The following is a 23,321-nucleotide window of genomic DNA, read 5'->3' on the forward strand; positions in this document are numbered from 1 at the left end:
AACGAGAAGAATGAGTGGTCATCTGTGTAGTACAAATTAATCCAAGGAATAGATGAAGCTCATAAGCATAACTCTGTAACCCGACATTTAGAAGCCTTGGTGTGAAGTCAGATTCCAATGGCACTCACGTCGTTCAAGCAAGCAGGCACTGCACTTGCTTCTGGCCTTGATCCAGCATAGCCAGAAATACTCTCAGCGTCTCGCGACTCGCCTGCAAAAACTCTTGTTCCGCCTCCGCCTGCTCTCTGACAGAGCCCCATTCTACTTTAATCTCACGAGCGAGAGAACATACTTCCCATTTTTGCTGCTTCTGATTGAGCAACTCTGCCCACGATGCAGCAGCCTCTTCCTGTCCACGTGCAAAAGCAGCGTTGGATGCTTGCTTGCTAGAAGCTTCTGCGTGGCACAGCTGGTCCTGCAGGGATGCAGTGAAGGCAGAGCGCTCCTCGTCCAGCCTTTCCCTCGCCTCAACGCTAATGTGAAGTTGTTGCTCCAGGAAGGAAACTTGCTTCGCGAGTTCTTCAGTCTCCTGAACACGAGAATGTTTCGCAGCGTGCAGCTGCTCCTCCAACTCCTGCAAGCGAACGAGGCGTTCCTTTGCCGTGTTCTCGGCAGATGCCACTTGTAAGCGAAGTAGAGTTACTGTGCCCGAGTCCATAGGAGCGGGAAGCTCCGTAGATGTATCGAATACCTGGTTGAAATGGTGCACTGCGGGCGAAGGCGTAACATCCGGTAATAAAACCTGAGATATTGACCCATAACCACTAGGCGATGGTAGAGCAGAGAGGCAGGGACTTTCAGGAACTTCGAGTGCAAGAACACTGACGTTCGGTGAAGGGCCAATTGGCGTGAAGGGCGCCTGAATCTCTGAAAGCATCTTTTCCACCTCTTCCTGTGCAATTACCTGTGATCCATCATTTGCCAATTGTTCCCAAGACATAATCGAGCTGCGATTTGTACTATGGGCTTTGGGAGGGCGGAGGCCAGGTGTGCTCTGTGAGGTCGGAGGTACAGGCGACAGGTAGGAAAGATTCGCTCGTGTAGGAAGGAAATGAGAGGGACGCAAGGGCGTTTCAGGTTCTGACTCGTTGTACTGCAGTTGAACAGCCCGAATCCTGGGTATCGCAGGTGTGGGTGCCCCAAGAGGAGCAGCAGGGGCGAGGAGAAGTTCCACATCATCAGCTTCAATAGAATCTTCGCTGTCTTCCTCCGCAAGCTGTGAGAGTGGCGTGGGCGTTGTATCTCTGCCAAGGGCCGGAGTGGAATTTTGACGAGTGTGATGGGCAAGGGGCGACTCAGGGGCAGGACGACCGGTAGAACGCAGAGGGCTTGATATTTGATTGTTTTTTGAGCGTCCGAACCCAAAGCTACTCTTGGAGGGTGTCTGAGGTGAACTCTGCGAGCAGACAGAGCTATGAGAGGATGAAGACGACGGAGGACGTGCAATGTTTGACTTGGACGCAGAAGAAATAGTTGTTGTCTTGGTGATTTTACCAGGTCGTGCGGACTCTACCTTGGCAGGCGAAGTCTTCTTCGGCGTTGATAACTTGCAGATCTTGGAAGGCGTCGAAGGAGGGGTAAGGTTAGGCAAGTTGACCTTTACTGTAAGTGCTTTGTGAGGGAGAGGACTGATCGAACTCTTAAGCTTCTTCTCCTCCACGTTGCCTTTGGAACGGAGGCTATGAACCTTGTCTTCTTCCTCTGATGAGCTCAGCCGCCTGCGAGTGCTGGAACGAGGAGGAGAAACAGGTTTCTTGGGTAGAACAGACTCTATAAGGGTGGACTTGGGCCGATATTTCGGCAATGCAGATGATGTGGGTGCAGGAGCAGTCCTTGGACGCAGTGAAGACGAACGCTTCATGGAAGGACTAACGCCAACGGCGTCTAGCACCTTTATCCCCATGTCGTCGCAAGCAGGAGCAGGTCTGAGGAGACCAGACTGTCTCCTGGTACTGCGCGTGATGGTCTTGGATGGAGAAGCGTCTTCCTTGGCGTGCCCCGGAGTTGGGGACTTTGACTTTGAGGATACAGTTACAGTGGCGTTAGCCTGGGGGATTGCGCTAGAATTCATGAGTGCAATAGCACTTAAACGTCTTGAAGAGTCCTTGGACTTCTTCAGGGCTTTCTCATTAGGCTTTTCGCGGTCGCGGGACTCCTTGTTGATTACATCCGCCAAAGCTTTTCCTACTGACGTGAAATTGAGTGAGTGTCGGATAGAACTCCGAGTGATTGGTTTAGAAGGCCGTGATGGCTGAGTACTCGTTTCTGGTGACATTAGGGGAATTGGAGCTTCGTTATGATCTGCACTGTGAATGTATGGTATAGACTGATTGAGATGGCTGGCGTCCTTCCAACTCGAACCGAACCATTCGGACGCGTGTGGTCTTGTTTGCATTAGTGGGTCCAAATATGTGACCCCTGTTTACTCCATTTATTACTCTACGTACATCACCACATAAACCTCCCAACTCCCACCCGTTCTTTGTACAAAAACACATACGTCGTTGCCACATTTATTACCATGTACCAAAGGCCCTCAACAAAAATACCGTAGGGCTGCACATCCACAACCTGAGCCCTGAGCAGGATATATGGCACCAGGAAGTACCGCGGTTCCAGTAATGGCGTAGGCAGCAGTGTAGGTAAAATTAAAACGGGCAGGACCAACGTTTGCAACAGCGATTGATCACAGGCTGATGAATGACATCCAGGGTTAATATCATCCAGGTATTCTGGAATCTAGAAAACGACTTACCAACACGAATCCACCACGCCCAGGCGCACGCTTGGTACCCCGGAATAAATAGGTAAGGTACTGCCGCATGCAGCATGAATACTCGACGCCAGATATAGAAGGTGAAATGACGGTTATCAGACAGGAGGAACGGGTGATGGATACTACATTGAATCCGTGAAGGTTAAGTTGCTTATCAACCAATAAAGGGAAGCTCACGTGAAATGCTGGATAGTAATCCCCATGAAGATCGATATAATGGCCGTCATAAGTGTTCTCCTATGGCATACGATCCATATCAGCATCCGCGCGCTTACTTATAATTAACTCGATCACCTTTTACTCCCAAACATGCGCGAAATGACACCGGTGGTAATCTTCAACGGGCCGCCTTCACCACAAAGGACTGCCGGCCACCCAATTATTGTTGCAAACGCAATAAAGTAGTACAGCTGTGGCACGTGAAATGAAGGAATGTGATTGGATTTGTCGCCTATACATAACATTGGCGGTTATCTCGATAATTATGACCGAGAAAAACGCACCAAGCACGATGCCATCGTTCCAAATCACAAAACCACCGAAGAGTGCGAGAACTACCGCATAAGGAGCAAACGCGGGGAGTAACTCAGGTAGTGCTTTTGGGGCACTCATGATCGATCGAATAAAGTCACCTGGAAATTGCGATATGAACCCATCAACACAGGCATGGCAACCCTGGCATAACTCACCTGGCCCAGCGCCCAAGGCGGGGGGATCATGTAGTTTATCGTTTCCGCGTTTGAATCGCAAACGCATGAGCTGGCTCGCTGCATACGCGTACAGCACCCAAATCACATTGTTTTGACGGAAGAAGCAGCTCACAATTCCTAACTAGAGACACCCCTGGAGTTGTTAGCATGCATTGTAGGATATCTAGGGCAGGTTGAATCACGTACCAAACCAGCAAGCCAGTGCTTATTCTGCGTCGCAGCGACTACGGTACACAAAACAGAAACAAGGCTCGGAACCTCTGTATAATATAGGAATCCAAAAAACCACGCTATCGGAAAGCTAGACAGAACAAGCGCCTCGATCGAGGGTGTTAATTTTGGTGGAGAACGGCGTCGCTGATGAAACCCCAACAATCGCGTGAGGACAAGCGGTAACGCAAAGAGGGTAAGGGTGTTGGTGAGGCGTAGCAGATTCAAGTTGCATTTGAACATGAAGACCCGGTGCAGCAATACACTGAGCATGTATCTGCGAGATAATGAAGTTGTCACAGGAACAATAGGTACTTGTGAACGACGTACAGTCCCGGCGGTGTGGTAATCTTTGGGTCCCAAGTTGACCATTCACCCCTGCAGTAAGCCAATGCCTGCGGTACATGGAAAGGTTCATCCTAGATTATCATCAGAAAGGTGAATCCGGTGAGAGGCGAAGTTGAATGTGGTCACCATGTACGGCTCAGTAACCACGGCATTGAACTCTTTCAAAACGGCTACTGCGACACCACAGTAGACTACGTATAATATTCTCCTGTCGGAAGACATGGCTTGCACGGGAAATATCTAGCAGGTAAGTAGTGTGTGGATCAGAAATGATGTTGCACAATGCAGGTTGCATTAGTATTGGCGCGCGCCGCGGATGCAGTACGAGGTCTCAACGTCCTCAGCACTGCCACTAAGAGGGTCCGCCTTGTACCACCTCGCATCATAGTATGTCTTCATATTGCAACATCATAGATCTAATGCATACATGGTTGCACTCAAGACTGCCAGTTCTCATTCAATGCTATGTCACGATCCATTAAATACTAGGGAGTTCAAGACCTTCTAGAGCAGGGATCGGTCTCTCTGCCTGCGGGGTGATACGTGCACCGTGACGGCGTTCATTCGACTTTCCATAGTCAACGATGGCAGACTAATTAATCGTGGTGAGTGTAAGTCCAGCAAGGCATGACGCCCATATGTCAGACTTACATGCGCAGTGACACGGTTGTCCCAGAGCACGACGGTGCCAGGCTGCCATTTCACTCGGGCTTGGAGGTCTGCACTCTTATCGACATGATCGTAAAGGAACTTCAAAATGGTCTCTGATCACAGGTATCTATTATAAGCGTCCAGTTGACACTCCTCACAGTGACCGAACGCACCAGATTCCTCACGCTTCAGGCCAACAATACGCGTCGTGAACTGGCGGTTGACATATAATGCTTCCTCTCCAGTGACCGGGTGACGCCGCACAAGTGGGTGGACATGCTCCACTGTCTCACGTCTCACGATGCCGCCACGCTTGCCGGAGCGCGAGAATTGAGCCTGCTCGACCCCTGAGTGCACTGCACTGAGCGTGCGCAGGAAGGCGACAAACGAGGGCGAGAGCTTCTTAAGAGTCGATATCTGGGATGTGAACAATGTGTCCCCACCAGTCGTCGGCTGCGAGAGGAGAAAGAACGTTGTGAGCCCGGGGGGCTGCAGCTCGTACGAGACATCGGAGTGCCAGACAGTCGACGTGATGCTGTCCTCCCTTTCAAAGTTGTAGGACGACTTTGCATCCCTGAGGCCCAGTCAGTGAGTAATGAATATGCACGGCTTGCACTACTCACTTGTAGACAAGGTGAATTTGTGGATAATCCTTGGGGTGTCCTGACGTAGGATGAATGTGCAGCCTGCATGACAAATTAGTCGATAATCGTTCTAACACCAATGAAAATTCGACGTGTGGTGCAGTAGGAGCACTTGCCCAATTAAGCGGACAAAGAAGAATCACGACAAACCTTCCAAAGTGTCGTCCCCACTCTAGGTACGAATCAGGTCCTCTATCTATAAACTCGTGCTGGCCCCTGAAAACCATAAGTCCCCTTCTCGCAACCTTGCAGACAATGAGCCACAATAGTCATATCACGGAAATTGGCATACTTCGAGCGCAAGTTGGTCCCTTCCCTCACTATTAAGGGTTGCAAGGTTCACACCATGGACCTCTGTTCCCAGGTTGGGTGTCAGTTCCACCACGCTGGTCGCATTCTTAAGGAATGCACGGGGATCTGCGTGTTTGAGTGCACGGAAGCCTGGATCTTCATGTTTGAATGGTGTGAGCGGTGGATATTGCTCAGGTGAGAAATGGGGAAGTAAATTAGCATAGGAGTATGACTCTGTCTTCTGCTCTTGGCCCCCTGCGTGGAGGTTAAGTGTTGGCAGGGCCTGCGAGACTTCAGTGACGGTTTCGACAGCGGACATACTTGTGGCAGGGCTCGGTGACAAGTGACAGTGAGGTAAGAACCACGTAGGAGAGTACTAGTGGAATTTGATTTTGTAACAGCAATCTTGTATTCGCAATCCTGAGCATGAAATTCGCAATCAACCGCGCGTGATGTCTTATATTTTTGGTGTTAGGAACTAAGGAAGACCTTTCTGCAGATACATGACCAGGTCACCGGGCAGGTCATTCAAAGACACGCCACTTATATATATGGCAAAACGCGCTATATGGGGGCTGGTGGCGCGTCTGAATCACGTGACGGAAATAACTGAATTGGCAACAGCCAAGTTCGGAAGCAATACATCTTATTGTCAACCAAATGGATCAAGTTCCTTCGGTAACAACAATAACAGCTCTCACACAAGACAATAAACATTTCTCGAAACGCATCTTGACCAGGGCAAGTATGAGATAACGTCACTCGATATGTTCCTAGCTCTAGCCGTGTGTTTCAATGCCTCATGGCTACGAATCCATCGCGAGTGCCACTTTGTCGTTTGACTCTTTGCATGATATCATATCAGTAGAGAACGTCAGTGGCACCTTTCTCCAGATTTTCAAATTTAGTGGGTTACTTATCAAACGAGTCATCATTGAACAATTGAGTTTTCATGTGCCGATCACTACCCGGACCTTCTCCCAGCTTTTTGTTTTGCAGTGGACCATGTCTAATTAGGCTTATTGTATAGTGCGCTTCCAGGCTTCCACAGATGACTTTAGCTTCCAAAATAGATGCAGTCACCACGTCCACAGTAGTATAACCGGCAAGTTGTGGACGTTTCGTCCGCCTTCAAAAGGCCACCAGATCTCCTGGAATTATCAGGAATTTATTCTCCCCCCGTACTCGCACTACCTGTTTGCTGAGCCTTCCTTGTGCTCTTTGCCAGTGCTTGCCTTCCTCTCTCACAGTGCCATCCCATTCAGTCTCGACATGGAGACTAGACCTTACAACAGCGCGACGAATGTTGTCGCTCTTCAGAACCTTCGCGCCAGAGCCGTGCCTGATGTTCCCGAGGATGTGGACTTTCTCATGGAGCATCTCAATGACCCTAACTTTGACTACTATGCTTCACCTCCTTCTCCTACCTCATCCACCACCGAGGTACATGAGCTTGAGCATAAAAAGATAACGATGTCAGAATACTCCGGCGGTGCATCGGACTTCGATGTCGAATCCCGAGTTGAGTATATGCGCTACTCTACAGCTTCGAGAACTGCCACGCCTTCGACGTTCGATTATGACGAGTAAGTCTTATGGTGTTTTGCTATTGCTCTGTTGACCGTCATATGACAGTGAGTCACCTTACCCTGAAGTTCGTGCTGCTGTGGCCAGCATTGATGACCCCACCATGCACGTCAATACGTTCCGCATGTGGGTTCTGGGTATATTCTATACCATTCTCATCTCGGCTCTTAACCAGTTTTTCTCTATGCGCTGTAAGTCAACATTCTCTCATCGCTCTTGGTTTCGTTTGCTCAAGTCACTGTTAGACCCTTCCGTTATCATCAACGGTATTATTGCTCAGTTGACCGCCCTACCTCTTGGCAAAGGTATGGAGCGAGTCCTCCCCACAACGCGCTTCAATACCATGGGATACACCTGGTCCTTCAACCCAGGACCATTCAACGTCAAGGAACATGTACTCATCACTGTCATGGCAAATGTTGTAGTGAGCGGTGCCTATGCCACCGACATTGTCGCGACACAGAAAGTCTTCTACAATCAGACCCTTACCACCTCCTATCAACTCTGCCTTGTTCTTTCAACGCAGCTCATCGGTTTCTCTATGGGTGGCCTTCTTCGCAAATTCCTTGTTTGGCCAAGTAGCATGATTTGGCCTGGTGCACTCGTTACTTCCGCCTTGTTCAACACTCTACACAAATCATTTGGCAAGCCTGAGGGTCGCCACATCTCCCGGGAGAAATTCTTTTGCATTGCATTGGGATGCAGTTTCGTATGGTACTGGGTACCTGGATACTTGTGGACTGGACTGAGCATGTTCAACTGGGTCTGCTGGATTGCACCTGACAACGTGGTCGTGAACGCGCTATTTGGCACGTCCACTGGTCTTGGGATGGGCATCCTCACTTTCGACTGGTCCATGATCTCGTACATCGGAAACCCCTTGGTGACACCTTGGTGGTCTGAAGCCAACACGGCCGCTGCCCTTGTGATATGTTTCTGGATCATTACGCCGATCATCTACTGTATGTTCTCTCCCCCTTTCATTGTGTAATGTACTTAAAGTGTCTCGCAGTTACCAACACTTGGTTCACCGCACATTTACCAATCTCGTCCTACTTGACCTTCGACAACACTGGATTGCCCTATGACGCTGCTCAGGTGGTCGTCGATGCTTCTTTCAACGTCGCGCAGTACGAGGCTTACTCGCCCGTCTTCATGACGGCAACCATGGCTATTGCATATGGTGTCGCATTTGCCGCGTTCTCCTCAGTAGTCGTGCACACATTCTGTGGGTTCTTCTGGTTATGTGTGTTACCCCATTCTGACAGTATTATCGTAGTGTGGTACCGACGTGACATCGTTCGCCGCTTCAAGAGCAGTCTCAGAGATGAGCGTGATATTCACTCGCGCCTGATGCAGGCATACCCCGAAGTTCCTCAGTGGTGGTATGTTATCCTGGGCCTCGTGATGCTTCTCCTCCTCTTCATCACTGTGGAGATTTTCCCCACGGATCTCCCTGTCTGGGCTGTTTGCGTTGCTCTCGCCCTCGCTGCACTCCTCGCAATTCCGGTCGGCATGCTTCAAGCAATTACCAATCAGCAGATCGCCTTGAACGTCATGTTCGAGATGATTGGTGCCTATTTGCTTCCTGGAAAACCCATCGCTGTCATGATATTCAAAGCGAGCGCATACATGGGTACAAACCAGGCAGTTGGCTTTGCTGGCGACTTGAAGCTTGGTCATTATATGAAGGTTCCCCCGCGTCTCATGTTCACGGCACAGGTTCTCGCTGCCTTCCTCAGTTGCATCGTTGTCACGCTTGTGCAGAACTGGATGTTCGCCAACATCGTAGACATCTGCACACCTACCCAACCTCAGTTCTTCATCTGCCCGTCCACCTCCACCTTCGGAAGTGCCTCACTCCTGTGGGGAAGCATCGGCCCTCACCGTCTGTTCACTCCAGGTGCCATGTACAGCCCATTGCTCTGGTTCTTTGCCGTCGGTGCCTTCTTCCCCATCCCCTTCTACTACCTCGCTCGCCGTTACCCTCTCTCTTACTGGAGATATATCAACATCCCGGTGTTCTTCGCAGGCATTGGCGCCATGCCTCCTGCCAATGGCATCAACTTCGCGTCTTGGGCAATTGTCGGCTTCATATTCCAGTGGTGTATGCGCCGCTACCACTTCAGGTGGTGGATGCGTTACAACTACATCCTCTCCGCTGGTCTCGACGCAGGCGTCGCGCTCAGCATGTTAGTCATCTTCTTCCTTCTTCAAATGCCGAAAGGTGGAATCACGCTCAACTGGTGGGGTAACACCATCTGGCAGCACACTGCAGATGCAATGGGCACGCCCCTCTATGTGATGTCTCCTGGCGAGACATTTGGGCCTTCGACTTGGTCATAAAATGGTACATCGGACAGACGGCCTTTGTATTACTATCTGTAAATTCCCCACTGCATGATTCACTACGCAAACTTGTTTCATATACCTTTAACCGACCACAACACTGTCCTTTACACATGATTACCCTTTGTTGCATCACTTTCGCATTACCATTATTTGTTTCGGATTTTAGTGACTGGATTAACACACTTGTATGTACCGATTGACACAATCAGACTATATGAGTCATGACACAGGAGTTGATGATAGAGGTGCACCGTTCATCTGGCGCTACCAAAGCCAGCGCATTCGGACTTGAGTATACCGATATTGACATATATAGTACAAGATATAAAGATATCGGAAAGTCAGACATGTATACATTACTACATTGCCTTCGTTTGTTGAATGATATTTCTCAACCAGTCATGCGCCCTCTCAAAATCCTGCCGTCACCGGGTGTCAGCATGCGACAGCTTACTGATTTGCAGAAAAGGCCCCTAAGCTGGGAAGACTTGAAGAAATAACAGTGTTAAGCAAAGGCAAACACAACGGCCACGATGAAATACAGACAAAAAGTCATACATTTAAGCAGGCAAACCCCAGATCCTGACCTCCCTTCCGCTCGTAGCCCAGATCTCCTTGCCCTGCTCTCCAAACACAATATCTGATACATCCCCTGCTTCTTCGAAACGTACCAGCTCATCCCATGACTTGTGAGCAAACACACGAATGCCTTCGCTGCCCGCGACTCCTAGATACTGTGCGCTGTAATCATACAACACCTTATTGACCTTGAACCCTTCCCCGAGCGGAATGGTGTGTGCAGTTTTCATTTTCCTCAGGTCCCAGATGGCAACGGACGAGGGGCTGTCAGGAGCGAGGAGATGGTAACCATTCTCGGAGAATGAGAGTGAATTAACGGTGAAAGGCGATGCATCTGGCGGTGTGATGGATGCAGCTATGTTACCGGAGCGCACATCACATATTTGAATCTTGGATGAGGCAGTACCCAGTGCAAGGAGAGCACCGTCAGGATGAATTGCAAGGGACGTGAAAGCATCTTCTCCAGGGGCTGATCGGTACACCTGAGTAAAGTTGGAGAGTTCATGGAGTGAATATGTCTTGTCAAGTGAAGACAACGCAAAAATAGAGTTCGTGGGATGTACAACGAGGCCAGTGAGTTCTCCCTTGTGCGTCCGAATGGTTGCTTTTGGTATGTACTCGTTAGAGGCGCTATCATGTGCCCAAATTTTGGCGATTTTGTCTGCACCGGCAGACAAAACCAAAGTCGATTCACCCTCGTGCTCGCGGAAAGCGACTTGGTTGACTTTCTTCGTGTGACCTTTGAGGGAGGCCAATACCTTGTCTGTACTTCTATCGTACAGTTGGACAATCTTGTCATTTCCACCCGTAAGGAACTGAGATGGGTTAAGACGGGAAACGGCAAGAGAAGTCATGCCAGCAGGAGAGGCCGAGTGCAAAGACGGGATGGTGTGTGTTGCAACAAACGTCTTCACCTCTGCGGTACTCGTGTAACCGGCTGGAGCTTTGCGCTTTTTGCGGGTAGCAGAGAGATTTTGCTGGGTCTCGTCGATCTGGTCGACTATCTCTTTAGGAAGGGCACCTTCCTGAGCACCATTTTCTTCAGCCATTTCCACGTCTTCAGCCGCACCGCTTGCTGGAGCGATTCCCATAGTTGCCTGGACATTAGCCAGAGCTCTGGGACAAGGACAAGACGCGTCAGCGTGATGTAATAAAGAGTATACTTGGACAGCGCGTACTCTCTGGCAGCATCACGTTCTCTTATGAGACGCGCGATGACGCGACTGGCGGCATCTTGTGCATATAGAGCATAACTCAGTTCCTGGCGAGTGGAGTTGTACTGTTGCTTCAAGGCAAACACCTCCAATACCAAGGCGTCCCACTCATTTTGAAGCATGTGCAACAAAGCCGGGGTAGAAGTTGCGGCGGCAGGTCGTGGTGGCGCAGTTTTGGGGTCTGGTAGGCATGGATTAGCAAGTTCGAATTGAATTCTTCGGATTGCAGCATTCAAGAAAAAAGGAACGGTATATGCTGCTGCGAGAAAAGGTGACAGTGAAAAAAAAACTCACTGGCTTTGATAGTCAACAAGTCCGACTCCTCGAGCTTCTCCCCCGTCAACGGGTCGGTGCCATTGTCAGTGATGTATTTAAGAATCAACCGACGCTCGTAAACTTGGCCAGATTTTGTCGAAATGACCGGGTCCTGAGGGGGTTCGCCAGAGATACTACAGAAAAACATGGCTGCCTATATGAACGAAGACCAAGTAAGTCTTCATGGAGTTGGAAGTGTTTGTTGATCCTTGTTTGCGACACACTAGATCTTCGGATACCACTAACATGGCGGACAAGAAGCAGCAGCTCGTTCTGTCCATAATCGACTTTTTGAACCAATCCATAGATGACGGCACTGTCAAGCAAGACGACAAAGAGGGTCTTGAAGTCGCCAGTACGTTTTATGTTTTTATTCGTCTCTTTTACGTTCTGTAGCTCATCGAGTACGCGTATTCACGTAGTTCAGTGCATCGGCGAGGCATTTGGTGTCGATCCATCGGACGACAAGCAGCGGCAACGCCTGGATATTAAACCAGCGAAGCTACAGACCATATTCGATGTATTCTTGAAAACAAGAGACAAAGTAGTATCTTCGCCAGCATCCACATCTACACCCTCTGCCCCTTCAGCAGAAACAAAGGCCAAGGCTGAGAAACATAAACAAACAGGAAATGCGCACATGACAGTTAAGAAGTATGACGAAGCCATTGACGCGTATACCAAAGCCATCGCGCTCGATTCTGTCAATCCTGTCTACTACTCTAACAGAGCAGCTGCATACGCTAGCAAAGGCGATCATGCATCTGCAATCCTCGACTCTGAAAAAGCCATCGAAGTTGATCCTAAATTCGTCAAGGCCTACTCTCGTCTGGGGTACGTATCTACTATCGATTTCTACGTAATTCGATCTCATTCCACCGCTCCGCCAGGCACGCGCAATACACTTTGGGAGACTACAAAGCTGCCGCTGCCGCATTCAAGAAGGGAATTGAGCTTGACCCCGCAAATGCCAACCTGAAATCTGGTTTACAAAATGCCATGGACCGCATTCCTTCTGAAGATGATGATGACGATGGCCCGCCACCACTCGTACCTGAAGGTGACATCCCATCAGATACGCGCGCTGGCTTGGGTGCGGGTGCGGGCGGACTCGGTGGTATGGCGAACATGTTCGGCAACATGGGAGGAATGGGTGGGGCAGGCGGTATGCCCGATCTTGCTGGTCTCATGAACAACCCTATGATGATGCAAATGGCACAACAAATGATGGCCAACGGCGGAATGGAAAGGCTTATGTCGAATCCAAACGTTGCTAACATGGTAGGCGTCTTCCTTCTCTTGTATATTTCAAGTAGTCATTCCGATTATTTTTTTATTAGATGAATCGGATGCAATCTGGTGGAGCCACGCCCTCTATGGAAGAACTTATGGCAGATCCAGAGCTGAGGAATCTGTAAGTCGATCTCTACCTGTCCGTCATGTAAATTCGAGCTCACATGTATACCGCAGCGCCAGCCAATTTGGAGGTGGACGGTGATTCAATGAGGAAAACATGTTCGAGGTTTTGAAATAACGAGCCTATGCTGAGCATTTGTACGGATGATCCCTTACGGAATGGATTCATGATGACTTTACGCTCTCGCAAATGTACATGTTGTCAGCTCGAACTATGTATAGATACAATTAGGGACGGTGGGATCACCATCAAATATTACATATAGTGATTATACAAGTACGCGGTAAATATCTGCAATGCAAATGAATGGCGGGCTGATAGGAAAAAGCCGAGCGATGTGAGGAAGAGCGCAAAGAGACAAAAAGCAAATGAAAGCAATAACGATACACCTAATAATTCAACAAGACGAAAGACAATACCAAACCAATGGTCAAGGCCAATATACGTTGGGAAAATTATGAGACCAGTAAAATATCGATACGATTCCGGTTCACGCTGATTTTAGTCAGGAGCCCACACATTATGCAGATACATGCCCGGGAGAGCAGCTCTGCGAGGGGGCGGGAACAGGAACAGGATTGTGCGTGTGCGTCTCAAGGGATTGTGAGCCGGTACCATCCTTCCGCATCTTCTCAGCCAATTTGCGACTCAGGGCAGGAGGTACCAAATCCAACTGAACCGGAAGGTCCGTAGGATGACCCTAACACCTTTAGTTAGACTTAGATTCAGAATATTGCAAGTTAACCTTACATGGGTTAGATGATAACGGAGTCCACTGAGCTGCTTATACCGATTTGGGCAGCCTTGATGCGGACAAGAATATTGCTTCTTAGTCTTACCATCACTTTCGCCAGGAGATGCCTCCACATAAGGCACAGCGAGGCCATCGATGTAAGAGGTGACGAAAGTCGACACAATAGCGTGTTGGAAATGGGCCTTCGATCTAGGCCATAGTTAGTATACTCGGCGATGAGAACATGCATACGTTCGTACATTTGCAAATGATACTGCAACCCGTTAATGCTCTGCCGAACAATGTCATCAATACAGCTCCCGGAACTTCGGGACCGAAATAACGTGCCTTCCAAGATTTTCCGCAACCGTCTAAGCCACATCTGTAGGGTCTCTCTCCGCCAGAGTCTTCTGGATGAGAACTCTTATTGTGGTCTGAAAGACCTCGCGAAGTAGTGTAACAAGCAAGGGAACTCGCCGCAGCCACCGGCCAGCAGGTCTCGTGACCGCACGCATATGGCTTTATGGAGGGGCTAAGAAATGTCATCGCGTTAGTCAATTGCGTCACTTCCATGAGAAGATGACCTACTCATTTGTGGCAGGCAAGTCAGAAGATAGCCTCAGAGGAGCATGAATGTCAGCACGCTTCCGTACGAATGATTGACGTTGTCGTGCAGTCGGGCGAGGATTAGGGTCGTCAGGGTTCACTGACGAAGTATCCTGGGGAGGGCCGCGTTTGGCACCTGATCCGATGGCCTTGGGACTGGTAGTGCGTAGATGCACGTACGCAGATGGGCTGATAGACGTTGAACACTGAGCGGATGGTGCAGGATGGAAGTTAGGCGAGACGGTTGGTGGGCCTGTATCAATAACAGACATAGGAGCACAGTGTCCGTTAAGCTTGGGTTCGTTCGACAGTGGATGAAATTGAGGCTGCAATTGCCCTTTGAGCTGTGGTTGATAATAGTCTCCACGAGCTTCAGGTGCTGTTGTGGTGGGACGCGAAATTGAGCTAATGTCTTGGTGCGCAGGCACCACATGTTCAGGGGATGGATAGTACTGATTGCAGGGTGTCTGGTGTAATGCACCATCGACAGGCGAAACGGGGGAACAATGATCCGATGAGGATGAAGACGGGAAATACTCGTGGGAAACGCTGCAGACGGATGATGAATCGGGCGATGACATCACAACGTGCTGAACATGCTCAAGCTGTTGACGATGAGCCACGTAGTAGCTGTCAGTCGCCTCGTGGGGTAGGCCTAGTGCCGTAGGGACTAATGCAGCGGAAGGACCCTGAGAAGTGGTTGGATAACGCGAATCTCGAGATAATTGTGATGGAGAAGTCTCTCCATCACGGATCAATTGATGGTGACACTCGTTATGATGAGGAGCAGGCGAATAATATTCCGACGCACGTTGAGGGGGAACGGGTATATGAGATGGTACAGGTGTGGGAGCGACGCTTCGTTGGATCTCGCTATATTGTGCAACGTGGTCCTCATACACGGGGCGATGTCCAACAGTATAGTCCGTGGTTCGTGTGGCGTTGACAATAGATGGATCGAGGACTACCCCATAGTCAAAAACCGCGGACGCATTATCGGCCGGCGGAGCGGAGGTAATAGGGTGCGGTACGGCGTGAATTTCCCCAGTTTGGTAAGGGCCGCTAGGGGCCGCGGTGCTTTTTTCATACCTCGTTGCAAGTGTGTGCGGAGAAGACAAGGCCGAACTTAATGATGAAGACGAATAATGAAACGGAGGCGGAAGATTGACAACGTGCTGTATCGATTGTGAATGGGAAACTGAGGGTTCTACACTGCCCAACAATCCCACGTCATTGTGAGACCTTACGTGGCTATGTTGTTGTCCAGATGCTGGGGATGGACGTCCGTCAAGCTGAGATAGATTTTCACCCCAATATTGCCTGGGATTGAGCATGGGTGGAGGCGGCCAAGGTGTGGGATCGGGGTACGTTAACACAGGACTTGTTGGTTCTGAAGACATGGTCGGTGACAATTTTGAAACTGCGACACCCTGAGGCTCGGTTAGGCTGTTTCTTTTTCGCTCGAGAAGCCTCCATCTAAGGAAAAGCGGACGTAAGTTACGTGAGGGCTATCTATACGTGCGGGAGAAACAGCACCTGTTACGGCAGGCTAATCCGCTGCGCTGTAACTCCTGGCCGACTTGGCCCCATCGCCCAGGCAAACGTGAGTACGCGTCAAAGAGCCTGTCGTCCTCTTCCTTGGACCATTCGTCACGTCTAAGGGAAGGGTCGAGTGCCTCACGATAGCGTTTTGAACAAGCGTCGTCAGTACGACCGGGTATATGCCTCGCGATCACAGACCACTTGGTTGAATAGACTTCGTAGAGTTCCAAAAGTAGATGGTCTTCCTCTGGCGTCCAAGCAGATTTCTTCACATTCGGTGATAGGGAATGAAGCCATCGCTGTTTTTGAACGTATTGGGAGAACTGAATTGGGATTATGAGATCAACACTTGCCTTCCTGCAGGCTTTATTGGACCTTTCCGGGACACAGTGGGCGACGGCCTTCCAGTTGTCTGACTCTCCATGGATTGCGACGGCGTTGGCGAGAAGACGGTCCTCTTGAGCAGTCCATGGCCGGCCGACGATGCGCTCGGTCATGATAAAGCTTAAGTAAGATAATAGGAAGAAGTCAGAAAAAATGAGGGGTTTAGTGCTAAGCCTCGAGGAAAGAAGGCTGCAGGCATCATCAATTAGAAAACAAATGAAAATCTCCAATCACACGAAATTACATAAAGGTCTCACTTTCGTTTTGGAAATTATTTACCACGCCTTCCTTGACCAAGCACCAACTACTGACCGAGACTGAGTCATTAAACGTGTCAATCATGTCTGCTGCTTATTCTTCGGACGAGGAGACTTTAAATGATGCATTTGGTCTGGCAAAAATTCCTACCAGCAAAAAACCGCGCACGGACCAGGACAGACTCGCGTCTCAGGCTGCGCCTCATGTTCTCGCTGAAGTGAGTCTTTCAAACTTCACTTCATTCATACACCATGTCACTCACTATACCCTTAGGACCCTCTAAATCAAACTTCGCTAGTGACCCGTCCGACAGACACGCAGATGAATGTCAATATTCCCTACAACGAGATGATGTTGCCGCTCCAGGGTCCCGATAATCCATTCGGTGATTCAAACCGGTTTATCAACCAGAATGCACTCGCAGGCCATGTGGAAGAACAATCCATGTCAGACCACGCGTTTAATGCCCAACATCTGACACATTCCATCCTCGGCTACTCGGTCAATCCGTCGATCGATCCAAACGCACCGTCTATTCTCGGCTCGGTCGAAAAGGCTCGCGAAAATGGCTTTGCAACAATTGATACCTTGCGAGCTACCAACTCTCAGAAAAAGGAATTGAAGAGAAAGAGAAAAAATAAGGGAGATCTTGATGTCGTCGAGGGCGAAGGCGCGTATGTTGGACCCTGGGCTGCATGGGACGGAGAAGAGGAGATTGGATTCTTGGATGGTGTTGAAGAAGACACTGGCGATCAACCGCAGGAAGAAGAAGAACCTGAGCCGGTGGTTCACAAGAAGAAAGCGAAACCAAAGCCTGGCGCCTATGGCCAAGAAACTTCCGTCTTCCATGGAAAATCTATGACCGACTATCAAGGTCGAACATACATGCATCCACCTCTGGCGGAAGCGCCTCATATTATCGGTGAGGTAGGCTCCCAAGAGACATTTATTCCAAAGACGTGCATCCATACTTGGACCGGACATACGCAAGGCGTCTCGGTAATTCGATTATTCCCTGAAACTGGCCATCTTCTTCTTAGCGGATCTATGGACACAAAAATAAAGGTACGCTAATCTTTTTAACCTATTCGGTCCCAAATCGACTCATTGCCGTCAGCTGTGGGACGTGTATACTCATGGAAATTGTCTGAGGACTTTCCATGGCCATGTACAGGCCGTTAAGGATGTCACGTTCTCTAATGATGGGCGGAAGTTCCTATCGTGTGCATATGACCGCCAGATGAAACTATGGGATACTGAGACCGGACAGTGTCTTAAGCGATTCAGTAACGGCAAGACTCCCTACGTTGTGCGCTTCCATCCGGATGAGGACAAACAGCACATATTCCTCGCTGGTATGTCGGATAAGAAGATTATTCAGGTACGTTCTCCAGCGTGTTTCGGGCTCAATTGACCATTGAATCCGACCGTGTAGTATGACATGAATTCTGGGGAGATAACCCAAGAGTATGACCAGCATCTGGGTCCTGTCAATACTATTACTTTTGTGGACGAGAACCGACGGTTTGTCACGACGTCGGACGATAAGACCATCCGTGCTTGGGATTACGATATTCCGGTCGTGATAAAGTACATCGCAGAACCTCATATGCACTCGATGCCGGCAGTAACGCTTCACCCTTCCAGTGGGTTTCGAATTTCTCACATGTTAACCATTGATCCGACATATATTCTACTTAGAGAAATACTTTGCTGCACAATCGTTAGACAACCAAATTCTAATCTACAGTACGGATAATTTCCGCCAAAACAGGAAGAAAAGGTTCGCGGGACATTCCGTGGCTGGGTATGCTTGCCAGGTTGGGTTTTCTCCAGATGGGAAGTGGATAAGCAGTGGTGACGGGGAGGGAAATGTGGTGTTCTGGGACTGGAAAACGGGACGTATTAAATCGAGGCTACAGGCTCACTCGAAGGTTGTGATCGCACATGAATGGTTACCACACGAGTCGGTAAGTTCGGTCTAACGGTTTGTTTTATTTCGGTACCGGTGCTAACTACTATGTGCGCAGTCTAAAGTTGTAACGGCGTCATGGGATGGCTTGATAAAGTTATGGGTATGTTCCGTCTTTCATTTTGATGTACCTGTTATAACGCTCGATATAGGACTGAGCATTTCAATACTCGCATTTATTGTATTCTGTATGGACATGCACATGACATGGTATTTTTGTTTGAGCGGTCGGGCGTGCATGAGCGCAGTGATGAACTAACTGGATTGGTGCGGGCAGGAGATCGGACCGGTAGAAAATGCTAGGGGATGTGATTCCATATTGCCAGGAACCGACCGTTGTTCGCGCGACAGGAACGAGACTGATGGAAAAAGATGGAAAAGCAGGAAGCAGGCACTTGGCCAATTGGAACGTGGTTTGACTGGTTCTTTAAATCGACGGGATGCTTCGAGCTGCTTCCTGGTTGAAATCTTGGGACGGATAATCAAGAGTCCCTATTAGAAGTAAGCTATTATGGGGATTGGGTGATGATCTAGGGTCGGTGAAGATGAGTAGGTGTGGAGGACCCCGGGATGATGCAGGCTGTAGATGCAGTTAAAGTTAATGTACTTGGGATATTAGCATTTGCAATAAGATGCAAGTCTAGCTACGCGCGCGATCTCAGATTCGTACTTTGTAAAGTTGGTTCCTGAGTTCGGCGGCCATAGAAAGGCAGGTTCCTGGGTACCGGAAGAATGTCGACCGCGTGGATCATAACCTATTCTCATACCCTCACACATAAAAGCAATTCGTTTAACCCTGTCACTCCTTAACCAGCCTTATACCCCGGTAAAATCATGTTCCCAACAAAATGTTTTATCCCTCTCATCCTCGCTTGTCTCCTACATGTCTCATTTGCCCTCCCAGTTAGCCTTTCACTTGTACTTCATTTTAGCGCCCGAACTGACACCCTGAAACAGATGCTAAAAATTGAGGCTAGAGAAACTGTGAGAATCCTTTCAATGTCCCATAACTTATCATAACATGGACCTACAGGCTGTAGCTCCCGTTACAGATCAATTCGGTGGAGGTGGAGGTGGTTCTGGAGCTGACTGGTGAACATCCTCCTGTAAGTCTTCGTATCATTCACCATTCACACCTGTTTAAAATATTCTTTGAAGCAGCACCGTCATGATTAACGTCTTATGTGCTTAAAACTGGGGCCCCGCCCACCGACCGCGTCACATCACCAATTTAGGCGGCACGCCCACTATATGATCGACTGATTTTACTCCTTTCGACTCTTTGCGTTTTACACCAGCGTCCTCATTATAATCTCACACTCGTTTCCTACCTAACTTGCATACTTTGATCAATAGTGCAGCGACACCTGCCTTGTATTCAAAACATGTATTCCATCTGTTCTCTTTTTTCTTTCTTTTATGAATAGGCTACCTGCCGCTTTGTTACGTACTTCACTTTCATTATTTCTGTCTTGGTTCTATGGGTTTTTTCTTTCAGTTTCAATGTACACAACAAGGTTGTGTATCATACGACTCTGCCATCAATGAATGTTTTAACTCTCCGTCCTACCTCCGGCTACTTTTTTGCACATATGTCTCTAAAATTATACAGTGGGTCCTGGTTGGTCCATCCATTTCAAATTCTGGCGTTCCTGGTCCACGTGATTATTAAGGGCAGGCCTAGTCGCGTCAATATTCACCGTCTCCACGCGTCAACTTTTACGACTGATTTTCCTAGCTACCATGTCGATGCTCGACGAGCCCGTTCCTCAAGATGATCTTATGCGCGATAGAACCCGCATATTCGAGGAATTCCTCACTTCAGATTCCCCAATTTATAATTACAGAGACGACATCGCCCGCTTGCTCCGTACAGATCAAACCCGTCTAATAGTCAACATCGATGATCTCCGCGACTATAACAGAGAGTATGCAGATGGCTTGCTCAAACAACCTATTGATTTTATTCCCGCATTCGACGATGCCCTCCTCGGTGTCGTCACTCAAGTTCATGACACCGACAAACACGAACTCGAGGGAAAGAACTATCGCGTCGGCTTCAGTGGCTCCTTTGGTGACCATCATGTCAGCCCACGCACCCTCAAATCAGAACATCTTGGAAAGATGATTTCTTTAGAAGGCATCATCACCCGTTGCTCCCTCGTCCGCCCAAAAATGCTCAAATCCGTTCACTACTGCCCCGAAACCAAACTCTTTCACGCTCGCGAATACCGCGACGCGACTACGTCAACATCAAATCTGCCACCAACCACCACTGTCACACCTCAGCAGGATGACGATGGTCATCCCCTCCAGATGGAATATGGTCGTTGTGTCTTCCGAGATCATCAACGTATCAGCATCCAGGAGATGCCCGAACGCGCTCCGGCTGGCCAGCTACCCCGTAGTACAGATATTATTCTTGATGATGACCTGGTAGACAAATGCAAACCTGGTGATCGTGTCCAACTGGTTGGCTTCTATCGAAGTGTGGGAGGTGGCTCAAGTGGCGCTTTCAAGTTCGTTTTCCATTTCCCCTTGAAATATATCACTCATCTTCCGATTGCCTTACAGATCCCTAATTCTCGCAAACAACATCAATCTCCTTTCCTCCAAGATTGGAGGCGGTATTGCACAGACACCGTTAACTGATACCGATATTCGGCAAATCAACCAGCTTTCTCGACGACGCGACATCTTCCGTCTTCTTTCACAGTCTCTTGCTCCGTCTATTTATGGTCACGATAAAATCAAGGAAGCTATCCTTTTACTCCTGCTGGGTGGTGCAGAAAAGAACCTACCAAATGGCACCCATATCCGTGGCGACATCAACATGCTCATGGTCGGCGATCCTTCCACCGCAAAATCGCAACTACTTCGCTTCGTGTTGGGTACTGCCCCACTCGCTATTGCTACCACCGGACGGGGAAGTTCTGGTGTCGGTTTAACAGCGGCTGTTACCACGGATCGCGATACCGGCGAGCGAAGGCTCGAGGCAGGCGCAATGGTTCTTGCAGATCGCGGTGTCGTTTGCATTGACGAGTTTGACAAGATGTCAGATATCGATCGCGTGGCGATCCACGAAGTCATGGAACAACAGACGGTCACCATCGCGAAAGCTGGTATCCATACCAGTTTGAACGCCCGGTGCAGCGTCGTTGCCGCTGCCAACCCAATTTATGGCCAAGTGCGTCAACTCATTGTTATTGAATTTGGAGTCTGACTACATTATTTGCTAGTATGATATCCATAAAGATCCTCATAAGAATATCGCACTACCTGATTCCCTTCTTTCGCGTTTTGATCTTCTGTTCATTGTCACCGATGATGTTGATGAAGAACGGGACCGCAGAATTGCAGATCACGTACTGCGTATGCACCGTTATATGCCACCCGGAGTTGAAGACGGTACTCCTGTGCATGACAACCTGTCACAGCCCCTTGCCATCGACGGACCGGGTGTACAATCAGCGGAGGTGGATGGTGGGATAGAGTCCAGCCCCTTCGAGAAATACGATCCCCTACTTCACGTCGGCTTAACGGCCGCGAAGTCACGAACACGGAGGGGCAAACAGGTGAAGACGGAGGTGTTAAGCATAGCTTTCATCAAAAAATACATTCAGTACTCGAAGAGCAAGCCTGCTCCGGTTCTCACGAAAGGCGCGGCTAACCATATTGTGAACGTTTACGCCAACCTTCGCAATGAGGATGAGGGTCAAACCAATAGGAAGAAGGTAATTTTTTTCCCAGCATCTTGACCTATGCTCCATTTTGATGGACTATATCCAGACAGCTCCTCTAACAGCACGCACACTAGAAACTCTCATCCGTCTGTCCACCGCTCACGCCAAGGCACGTCTCTCTGTCAAAGTGGAGTCCGAGGATGCTCGTGCGGCGGAGGAGATCATGCGGTATGCACTTTACAAGGAAGTTGCAAAGCGGCAAAAAAAGAAGAAACGTAAGCTTAACCGCGTGGGAGCGGCTGGCGGGATGGACGAAGATGACTCTCAAGATAGCTCCGATGAAGAGGAAAATGATCAGGGTGAGGATGAACAACCGGAGGTCCCCGAACGCATGAGCATGCCTCCTCAAGTACCGGCCAATAAACAGCCTGCAATTAATCAAAGTAGTCAGGACACGTTGTGGAATGACAGCAGCCAGGATCTCGCGATGGATACGTTACCAGCGGCTGCTACGGGGTCATCACAGGAGGGCGGTGTGCCTCCAGAAAGGTTAGCGTCTCTTTTTCGCCACCCTCCCACGTCTCCGGTTTATCACTGGAGCCCTGATCTGAAAAGTATAATTCTAACTCATGTTTGTCCCATGTGTTTCCATTTTGATAGGCTACAGCTTTTCCGTACGCGGCTAGCGAACCTTTTCTCCACACGTCTCCAAGACGAGGAACAGGTATTCTTGGCGGAACTTGTGGAAATGGTCAATGATGGTCTACCCACGGGTGCATTATTTGGTACTGCGGAGGCTACCGCGGCATGTCAGGTCATGTCGGACGCAGATGAGCTCATGATTAGCGAAGGGATCGTCTACAAGGTCTAATACCCCTGATCGTGGGTTGTGTTCTCGCTTGCTTATCGTCTCATTATGTTGTGTCACATTTTCTCCTGGTTGTAATAATAGCTGAACTCGAGACATCAATATGAATGATCTCTACCGTATCCATCACTGTAGTGACTGGAAGTCGAAGCATGTGGTGATCCATAAGGTCTGAACCGAC

General features: G+C 49.2%; 10 protein-coding genes across 10 annotated transcripts; 5 read left to right on the top strand and 5 right to left on the bottom strand.

The window, feature by feature from the left end:
• Positions 1 to 133: 133 nt before the first annotated feature.
• On the bottom strand, positions 134 to 2,275 carry HD556DRAFT_1246204 (uncharacterized protein; the record flags this gene model as incomplete). Its single annotated transcript, XM_041298591.1, has 1 exon — positions 134 to 2,275. The coding sequence occupies one exon, from the start codon at positions 2,273 to 2,275 to the stop codon at positions 134 to 136; it is 2,142 nt and encodes a 713-aa protein (XP_041155138.1).
• A 173-nt stretch (positions 2,276 to 2,448) lies between these two features.
• Positions 2,449 to 4,266, bottom strand: HD556DRAFT_1246163 (glycosyltransferase family 59 protein; the record flags this gene model as incomplete). Its single annotated transcript, XM_041298588.1, has 9 exons — positions 2,449 to 2,693; positions 2,756 to 2,898; positions 2,954 to 3,013; positions 3,086 to 3,227; positions 3,280 to 3,408; positions 3,466 to 3,607; positions 3,673 to 3,973; positions 4,027 to 4,115; positions 4,171 to 4,266. 9 exons carry the CDS (start codon positions 4,264 to 4,266, stop codon positions 2,449 to 2,451), a joined length of 1,347 nt encoding a protein of 448 aa, XP_041155139.1.
• A 140-nt stretch (positions 4,267 to 4,406) lies between these two features.
• Positions 4,407 to 6,142, bottom strand: HD556DRAFT_1407054 (TauD-domain-containing protein). The gene is made up of 6 exons (XM_041304026.1): positions 5,632 to 6,142; positions 5,490 to 5,584; positions 5,319 to 5,381; positions 4,869 to 5,269; positions 4,696 to 4,808; positions 4,407 to 4,636 (listed from the first exon to the last, which is right to left on the bottom strand). The coding sequence occupies exons 1-6, from the start codon at positions 5,947 to 5,949 to the stop codon at positions 4,523 to 4,525; spliced, it is 1,104 nt and encodes a 367-aa protein (XP_041155140.1). The 5' UTR covers positions 5,950 to 6,142; the 3' UTR covers positions 4,407 to 4,522.
• A 760-nt stretch (positions 6,143 to 6,902) lies between these two features.
• On the top strand, positions 6,903 to 9,563 carry HD556DRAFT_1448340 (OPT oligopeptide transporter; the record flags this gene model as incomplete). The annotated part of the gene is made up of 5 exons (XM_041307412.1): positions 6,903 to 7,216; positions 7,266 to 7,408; positions 7,463 to 8,179; positions 8,230 to 8,445; positions 8,497 to 9,563. The coding sequence occupies 5 exons, from the start codon at positions 6,903 to 6,905 to the stop codon at positions 9,561 to 9,563; spliced, it is 2,457 nt and encodes an 818-aa protein (XP_041155141.1).
• A 566-nt stretch (positions 9,564 to 10,129) lies between these two features.
• On the bottom strand, positions 10,130 to 11,825 carry HD556DRAFT_1530289 (nuclear matrix protein NMP200; the record flags this gene model as incomplete). The annotated part of the gene is made up of 3 exons (XM_041309449.1): positions 10,130 to 11,264; positions 11,327 to 11,621; positions 11,657 to 11,825. 3 exons carry the CDS (start codon positions 11,823 to 11,825, stop codon positions 10,130 to 10,132), a joined length of 1,599 nt encoding a protein of 532 aa, XP_041155142.1.
• A 98-nt stretch (positions 11,826 to 11,923) lies between these two features.
• Positions 11,924 to 13,175, top strand: HD556DRAFT_1312426 (putative stress-induced protein STI1; the record flags this gene model as incomplete). The annotated part of the gene is made up of 5 exons (XM_041300655.1): positions 11,924 to 12,032; positions 12,100 to 12,511; positions 12,568 to 12,958; positions 13,018 to 13,091; positions 13,148 to 13,175. The coding sequence occupies 5 exons, from the start codon at positions 11,924 to 11,926 to the stop codon at positions 13,173 to 13,175; spliced, it is 1,014 nt and encodes a 337-aa protein (XP_041155143.1).
• Positions 13,176 to 13,614: 439 nt separating this feature from the next.
• Positions 13,615 to 16,472, bottom strand: HD556DRAFT_1246130 (uncharacterized protein; the record flags this gene model as incomplete). The annotated part of the gene is made up of 7 exons (XM_041298584.1): positions 13,615 to 13,794; positions 13,845 to 14,037; positions 14,088 to 14,119; positions 14,155 to 14,359; positions 14,971 to 15,909; positions 15,970 to 16,274; positions 16,323 to 16,472. 7 exons carry the CDS (start codon positions 16,470 to 16,472, stop codon positions 13,615 to 13,617), a joined length of 2,004 nt encoding a protein of 667 aa, XP_041155144.1.
• A 171-nt stretch (positions 16,473 to 16,643) lies between these two features.
• On the top strand, positions 16,644 to 19,235 carry HD556DRAFT_1407066 (pre-mRNA splicing factor). Its single transcript, XM_041304027.1, has 7 exons — positions 16,644 to 16,834; positions 16,891 to 17,682; positions 17,735 to 17,998; positions 18,053 to 18,263; positions 18,319 to 18,587; positions 18,648 to 18,692; positions 18,742 to 19,235. The coding sequence occupies exons 1-7, from the start codon at positions 16,700 to 16,702 to the stop codon at positions 18,745 to 18,747; spliced, it is 1,722 nt and encodes a 573-aa protein (XP_041155145.1). The 5' UTR covers positions 16,644 to 16,699; the 3' UTR covers positions 18,748 to 19,235.
• Positions 19,236 to 19,241: 6 nt separating this feature from the next.
• HD556DRAFT_1407068 (uncharacterized protein) lies at positions 19,242 to 19,770 on the top strand. The gene is made up of 2 exons (XM_041304028.1): positions 19,242 to 19,573; positions 19,623 to 19,770. The coding sequence occupies exons 1-2, from the start codon at positions 19,424 to 19,426 to the stop codon at positions 19,683 to 19,685; spliced, it is 213 nt and encodes a 70-aa protein (XP_041155146.1). The 5' UTR covers positions 19,242 to 19,423; the 3' UTR covers positions 19,686 to 19,770.
• A 535-nt stretch (positions 19,771 to 20,305) lies between these two features.
• On the top strand, positions 20,306 to 23,275 carry HD556DRAFT_1521308 (MCM2/3/5 family-domain-containing protein). The gene is made up of 5 exons (XM_041309169.1): positions 20,306 to 21,108; positions 21,164 to 21,776; positions 21,829 to 22,323; positions 22,379 to 22,821; positions 22,933 to 23,275. Exons 1-5 carry the CDS (start codon positions 20,333 to 20,335, stop codon positions 23,141 to 23,143), a joined length of 2,538 nt encoding a protein of 845 aa, XP_041155147.1. The 5' UTR covers positions 20,306 to 20,332; the 3' UTR covers positions 23,144 to 23,275.
• Positions 23,276 to 23,321: the final 46 nt, after the last annotated feature.

Source organism: Suillus plorans (genome assembly GCF_016647745.1).
Source record: "Suillus plorans strain S12 chromosome Unknown HD556scaffold_74, whole genome shotgun sequence".
Classification (NCBI taxonomy): Eukaryota; Fungi; Basidiomycota; class Agaricomycetes; order Boletales; family Suillaceae; genus Suillus; species Suillus plorans.

What these genes read in the sequence shown, in the direction of transcription:
- HD556DRAFT_1407054 (XM_041304026.1), bottom strand. Translation starts at nt 5,949, where the DNA reads ATGTCCGCTGTCGAAACCGTCACTGAAGTCTCGCAGGCCCTGCCAACA. An exon ending in CAAATTCACCTTGTCTACAA is followed by an intron (nt 5,270 to 5,318) that starts GTGAGTAGTGCA and finishes ACTGGGCCTCAG; the next exon opens with GGATGCAAAGTCGTCCTACA. An exon ending in ACAACCGTGTCACTGCGCAT is followed by an intron (nt 4,637 to 4,695) that starts GTAAGTCTGACA and finishes ACGATTAATTAG; the next exon opens with TCTGCCATCGTTGACTATGG.
- HD556DRAFT_1407066 (XM_041304027.1), top strand. Translation starts at nt 16,700, where the DNA reads ATGTCTGCTGCTTATTCTTCGGACGAGGAGACTTTAAATGATGCATTT. An exon ending in CTATGGACACAAAAATAAAG is followed by an intron (nt 17,683 to 17,734) that starts GTACGCTAATCT and finishes CATTGCCGTCAG; the next exon opens with CTGTGGGACGTGTATACTCA. An exon ending in CGGATAAGAAGATTATTCAG is followed by an intron (nt 17,999 to 18,052) that starts GTACGTTCTCCA and finishes CCGACCGTGTAG; the next exon opens with TATGACATGAATTCTGGGGA.
- HD556DRAFT_1407068 (XM_041304028.1), top strand. Translation starts at nt 19,424, where the DNA reads ATGTTCCCAACAAAATGTTTTATCCCTCTCATCCTCGCTTGTCTCCTA. An exon ending in AAATTGAGGCTAGAGAAACT is followed by an intron (nt 19,574 to 19,622) that starts GTGAGAATCCTT and finishes ATGGACCTACAG; the next exon opens with GCTGTAGCTCCCGTTACAGA.
- HD556DRAFT_1521308 (XM_041309169.1), top strand. Translation starts at nt 20,333, where the DNA reads ATGTCGATGCTCGACGAGCCCGTTCCTCAAGATGATCTTATGCGCGAT. An exon ending in GGCTCAAGTGGCGCTTTCAA is followed by an intron (nt 21,109 to 21,163) that starts GTTCGTTTTCCA and finishes ATTGCCTTACAG; the next exon opens with ATCCCTAATTCTCGCAAACA. An exon ending in GTCAAACCAATAGGAAGAAG is followed by an intron (nt 22,324 to 22,378) that starts GTAATTTTTTTC and finishes GACTATATCCAG; the next exon opens with ACAGCTCCTCTAACAGCACG.